This window comes from Lycium barbarum, chromosome 12 (genome assembly GCF_019175385.1).
Source record: "Lycium barbarum isolate Lr01 chromosome 12, ASM1917538v2, whole genome shotgun sequence".
Lineage (NCBI taxonomy): Eukaryota > Viridiplantae > Streptophyta > Magnoliopsida > Solanales > Solanaceae > Lycium > Lycium barbarum.
The window spans coordinates 99,291,569-99,297,725 of record NC_083348.1 but is presented as its reverse complement, the minus strand read 5'-3'; the positions used below and the strand labels follow the sequence as shown (position 1 = coordinate 99,297,725).

Sequence of the window (6,157 nt, the reverse complement as noted above, 5' to 3'; positions counted from 1 at the left end):
TTGATTGACATGGAATTAATTACGTGCAATGCACGTGCTAAAAAATTAATACTTTTTAGTATTGAATTATTAACTATTGTGAGTTTGTGATTTATCGTACTTTTTATGTAATCTTTGTCGCCTGCCTCACAAATTGAAACAAATAACACATATTTAACGCTGCAGTAAATTGAATTTCTATCACTATTCGAAGATGGATAAATCTAAAGAGTTGACTATTCTATGAATCTAAGATGGGCATATGTTGTCACACTGACACCAATTTTTGATGAGTGGATAACACTTCGGTCACAAGCTCACCTTCAAATTTTGTATATACATCAAACACACGTCTTACAGAGTAATATTTATATTGTTATAAAAGTTTGTATTGATTGATGTGAGATAGAAGTAGAATTCATGTGCCCCAAAACTAGTATTTTTAGGTATATGGAATTACTTCCTCCAGTTCATTTTACTTGTCATGATTTTTTTTTTTTTTGAATACCCTGTTAAAAAATATTAACTAAAAAGGTAATTTGACTAAATTATTCTTATTTACTCTTTGGTCTTAATTAATACAATTTTTTTTTCGCTACATTAATCTCTCTCCACATTTATTGAGTAAAGTGAAAAGGTGAAAACAAATAATTAGTTAATTATATTTTGATTTTCTAAAGTGACAATTATTTTTAATAAGGACAAGAAGTAAATTGGACCGGAGAGAGTAGTAACAGTTTTGATTTTTAGGTATATTGAATCCGGAAAATAATTTTAATTGAGAAGTGATCAATCTAAGCATATAAAAAAAAATTACTACTATAAGAATTTTGATATTCAAACACACACCAAACGTGGCCTACAGAGTATTGCTGTTTAAAGTCCAAAAGAAGAAAATTAATGGAGTGGAAGTAGAATCCAAAACTGATCTGTTTTTGGCTATATCTTGTGAACCTTTTGTTGAAACTGATTTCGCATTTAAGGCAGTAGTTAAAAGTGAACCTCCAAAAACAAAGAATCAGATCACATTAATCTTTTAACATGTTGGAAAAAGTCACAGATTAAGGGCAATTTTGTCCATACAATTAAATATTTCCTTCCATTGTTATTTCAAGAAAATGGGATTTAAGTCAACAAACGTAGCCGACCGCCTCAAAGCGCAGAATCTTGAAAAGTAAAAAAAAAAAAAAAAAAACTCACCTGTTTAATTTACGTTTCACAGTTAATATTTCGAGAGTCAAATTATTTAATTTTGATCGTCAATTTATTTGAAATCTTTAAGCTTTTAAAATAAAATTTACGCTTTTGAAAACTACGTAAAAGATATTATAAGTTACAATAATTAACAATAAAATATATGAATAAATTATGATAGAAAAAAAACTTATTTGAATCTTAAAATTCGAAAGAAGACAACGGAGTATAAAACTTTTAATTAGAAAAAGTAAATGAATTTAATTCCATTTTCTCCCTAAAGAGTCAAAAGATTCCTTCGTTATGTATGACTAACCCGCGTTTCCAAGTCATTAATAACTCAAATATGCGACGACCCGAATGTGAAAAACAATATAGAATCTTCTTCAAGCTTTTAGAATCCAACTTTCCACTTTTACCCTTGTAATATGTTGAAAAGTGTAAACTATATGCTATAAATATAAGACTTCTTCAACCTCTTCTCAATTCATTTTATTCTCTATCTAGCAATGTGAGAAAGAGATAGAAGTACATTAAATATCTCAAGAAAAAAAAAACATGGGTTCAAATTCTAAAGAACTAAACATAGATTTGAACTTTGTATGCATGCCCAAGATCATATCAGATGTTTTAACAGAAGTTTCTGCCATGGATGATATCTCAAAGAAATTAACAAAGCTCAATAACTTTATTGTTGCTTTAGAAGAAGAACTTAAAAAGATTGAAGCTTTCAAACGTGAACTTCCAATTTGCATGGTTCTCCTAAAAGATGGTCAGTTGTTTTTTTTTTTTTTAAAAAAAAAAAATTTCTGCATACCCTTTTGTTTAGGGGTTATTTATTTTTTGTTTTTAATTATTGTGGCAGCTATTGAGAGATTAAAGGTGGAAGCTTTGCAGTATAAAGGGAAAGATATAAGGCCTGTGATGAAGGAATTCATACCATTGAAGAATGGTAATTCTGATGAAAGTAGAAGGGTAAAAAAGTCAAATGATTTAAGTGATAAGAAAAACTGGATGAGCTCTGCTCAGCTTTGGAGCACTCCAGTTCACTATGAAAACTTTGATCATGGAAAACAAGGACATTTCTTACACCTAAAATCTGTAAGTTTCTTTTTTTTTTTTTTTTTTAAATAAAATAAAATATGAAGATTGGAATTTTTTATTGACATTATGTTTGTGTGTTAAAATTGTTGTATTAGGGAGTAGAGGAGAAAGAAAGAGAGAAGCAGTACCAGTTAGGAGTATATAAATTGAAGAATGATAGAGGGGCATTTTTGCCATTTCAAGAACAACCTGTGAAGGAAGGAAAAAATGGTTTAGCAGTGAAGGATTTATCTCTGTGTATGGCAGTTGGTGAAGGAAAAAAACGTCAAAACCCAATAGATGTGAGTGTGAAAAGACATAACGGCCCATCAGAACAGAGGAAACAGAGGCGTTGTTGGTCTTCAGATTTGCATCGTAGATTTGTTGATGCTCTTCATCGACTTGGAGGTGCCCAAGGTTAGACTTTTTTTTTATTATTCTTATTATTTTTTTTAAACTGTAACCGTTGCGTTTGGATCAGTTTGCGTTCACATTAATTATACTTTCAGATACTTATTATCTTTCATCAGCATAGCATCAAGTAATTTTGTCCGTCAAAGTTAAGTAATTAAGAAAAAATTAATTAATATGTATTAGTTTTCATCCACTTCTTTATTCCCATTTTGATGCTTTATATCCTTATCCCATACATATATCTTTTTTTCTTTCTAGGTTCTCTTCCTTTATTTATTTTTTCCTTTTACGCTAGGAACGGGTAAAGGAAAAGTTTCATTGGTGTATAGGCCAAAATATACACAGTATAGCATCTCCAAACTTGACTAAACGAAATAATCTGGGAAAGTGAATAAAGATTAAAGTTTCAAATACACGTTTGATTTTTTGAATCGATAAACTGAAAGGAATGTTGATGATAGACAAAGGGTAGATCTTGAATTTGTGTCTATAGGTGATATTCATGTAAAGTGTGGTTGTTATGGTAGCAGAAGTTTTTGGTAAAATGTTGTCTTTATGAAATTCAGTTCCTTTGAACCTGCTGAAAATGTCTGATCCAAAAAAATAATACTCCAACGACTGTTGTTAGAAGTCAAGTCATCTTTTTTTCCCAAGTATTATCATATTTCGCATACTTACTTATCTAAACGTTGAAAATGATAAAAATGATATCCTGTAGTGGCTACACCAAAACAAATCAGAGAGATCATGCAAGTGGATGGCCTAACCAATGACGAAGTGAAAAGCCATTTACAGGTACTTTCTTTCTTATTAATACTCAATTGTGCTCTTTCAGCAAATAAGAGGCTCATGTTTTTCTCCTATGAAACTTGTTGCGCTAGAATGTCCAGTGAAGGAGCCAGAAATTTTAATAAAGGGATTAAAAATAAAACTTGCCTAGCGAGTGAATACACTTAATTATCGAGGGGATTAACAATTCACATATACAATAAAAAGTTATTGTAATTTTCCAATGAAGGAAATTCAATTGAACCCCCTTCCACAGACTTAGCTCTGCTACTGAATGTCCCACGTTAATACGTATATGATTTATAGCCTCTTTGGTGGTTGTGTTAGGCCCAAAGTCTATTTTCTTTAGATGTTGATGGAAATTTACTCTTTGATTTGCAGAAATATAGACTTCATGTGCGAAGAGTCCCAATATCGGGTTGTTCATGGTCTACAATGGATGAAATCGGGGAGTCTTCAAAGACAAATGCTACACAATCTGGTTCCCCTGAAGGACCTCTTCATTTTACTGGTTCAGGTTCTGCCAAAGGGGTGTCTATCAATGAGGGAGAAACAATGGAAGAAGAGGATAATAAATCAGAAAGCTATACTTGGAATGGACAGCTTCAAAAGAGCATTTAAGCTCATGTATAAGATCAATTAGCCATAAATTTTGCAGCTACAGACATAGGACAGACAAAACATAACAAAATAACTGAGAAGTGCTAAGTTATTTTAGAAGGAAAATAGGAAATAGGCATATGCTGATTTTAACATGCTTCTTGTGAAATCAGGTTTAACTTTGACATCTTTGATTTACAATCCATTGTGAGTAGAACTAATTATTTGGATAGTCCGATGATACTAAAACAGCTGGTCGGGTCCAGTGAACTAGAGAGGGAATATCAGTTTACAAACTGTATTAAAGTTCTATGTACTGTTCGAAATGCTTTTAGAATATTGTTCAATTACTTTGTTCACAATTCTTATTTATGCCCATTCCTTTTGCCTGCTGAAGAATCAGTTTCAGCCACGTAACCAAATTTTGTGGAGCATTTCAAATGGGAGGCTTTTGATCCTGCGTAGAACAATTTTTCTCAAGGGGGCCTATTGGTTTGCCCCGTTAGACTGCGGACAAGTATTTTCTAGTTTCCTTTTATTGCCAAAGTATTGCGCGTATGAGTTATGAATGTCAAATGAACGGGTTGAGTTATATTTAGACGGGTTAAAAGTTAAAACAGGTTCATTCAGTAAATGAGTTAGATTGTAACCTTCTTAATGTTTGCTTGGTTGAAAAATGCAGGAGAGACAATTTGATGGTCAATGGGTCATAAATTATTGGCCAACCTCCCAACTTAAATTCATTTCATTTTTTTGTTTGTTCTTTGACAATTTATTTAATTACCAGATCAAACTAATAAAGCTTTTATTTTTATTTATCATGACTATAAAAACAAAAAACTTAATCCTATATTTGATGAGCTTTTTTATGTGTCTAATTGGGCTACATATGCTCTGCTCAAATGGAAACTTTTTGATGGGCTACATATGCAGCTCAAATTGGGCAATTTGCACGATGGTCCGTATTCGGGGGTGGTCTTTAGTTTTTGCACCTCTAATTGTGGGTCTTTAATTTTTGTCCTTCGCCTTTAATATTTCGAGATTTTGGGTTCGAACCGGCTCAGTAAAAAATAAAAATAAAAATAGCAAGGCAGAGTTTCGTTTCAAAATAAGGCCTATTCGTAGGGCCTAACTTTTGTAGAATTCCAGCAGATTAAAAAAATTGCCTGGCAAAAAAAAAAAAATTGCCTGGCAAACCTCTGCCTCAAGGCAAAAGATTTTGTTTTTCCTTAAGGCAGAATTTGCTGCCTTATAAGGCAAATTTTTCTGGAAGCCTTGCATTTCAAAGTTATTTTTTTATTACTGAGCGGGGTTCAAAACCAAAATCTCGGGGTATTTTCGGTCACTTTTTTAAGCGAAAGACAAAAATTAAAGAACAACACCTTTGAAGGACAATCCGTGCAAAAAAAAAGGGCTCAAATTAACGCAAGCGTCTATGCCTTGTCAATGTATACTTAGTTCAACCAATCGTCTGCACAAGCTAGATAGATCATACTTTCATGCACTTCATATCTTTCAAATTTTTCATATAAATGTATAATCCTTGCCCTGTCATCAAGTTGTAAAACAAAAATTTTGAGTTTGTATATTAACAGAATATTACCAGTATATAGGTTGGAGTATAATATATCCAACTATGAGATTATCACTTCAACTTGAACTTTTGGGGCAAAATGTTCTTAACTATACTTTTTCTATCTTCTTTCGCCCAATAACTCTAAATCGTTCGTACCTTTTGTTTGGGTTCGATTATTCTCAAGGATCCAAAGTGTGAAGGTGCTAGGCCTTTAATGAGTAACGAGTACAACAACAACAACCTACCCAATGAAATCCCACAAAGTGAGGTTTAGGGAAGGTAGAGTGTTCCATTGAAATCACACAAAGTGAGGTTTAGGGAGGATAGAGTATACGCAGACCTTACCCCTACCTTAGGAGGTAGAAAGGTTGTTTCCGGTAAACACTCGGCATTAATGAGTAGCGAGTAATGAGGTAAAATCCATGGGCCAGGTTCAAACTAGAGGGTATAATAGGTCCATCTTACATATGTAAGCCCAAACCCCAATTTAGAGAGAGAAGAAGCTTCTCTAGTTACACAATC

At 32.6% G+C, this 6,157-nt stretch overlaps 1 protein-coding gene across 1 annotated transcript; it reads left to right on the top strand.

Annotated features, from left to right (window-relative positions):
* Positions 1-1,659: 1,659 nt before the first annotated feature.
* On the top strand, positions 1,660-4,409 carry LOC132623206 (transcription factor HHO5-like). Its single transcript, XM_060337938.1, has 5 exons — positions 1,660-1,945; positions 2,039-2,274; positions 2,373-2,673; positions 3,389-3,465; positions 3,841-4,409. The coding sequence occupies exons 1-5, from the start codon at positions 1,732-1,734 to the stop codon at positions 4,078-4,080; spliced, it is 1,068 nt and encodes a 355-aa protein (XP_060193921.1). The 5' UTR covers positions 1,660-1,731; the 3' UTR covers positions 4,081-4,409.
* Positions 4,410-6,157: the final 1,748 nt, after the last annotated feature.

Bases quoted from the DNA above. Each gene is read 5' to 3' on its own strand.
- LOC132623206 (XM_060337938.1), top strand. From the start codon at position 1,732: ATGGGTTCAAATTCTAAAGAACTAAACATAGATTTGAACTTTGTATGC. The intron at 2,674-3,388 runs GTTAGACTTTTT...GATATCCTGTAG, and splicing joins TCGACTTGGAGGTGCCCAAG to TGGCTACACCAAAACAAATC. The intron at 3,466-3,840 runs GTACTTTCTTTC...TTTGATTTGCAG, and splicing joins AAGTGAAAAGCCATTTACAG to AAATATAGACTTCATGTGCG.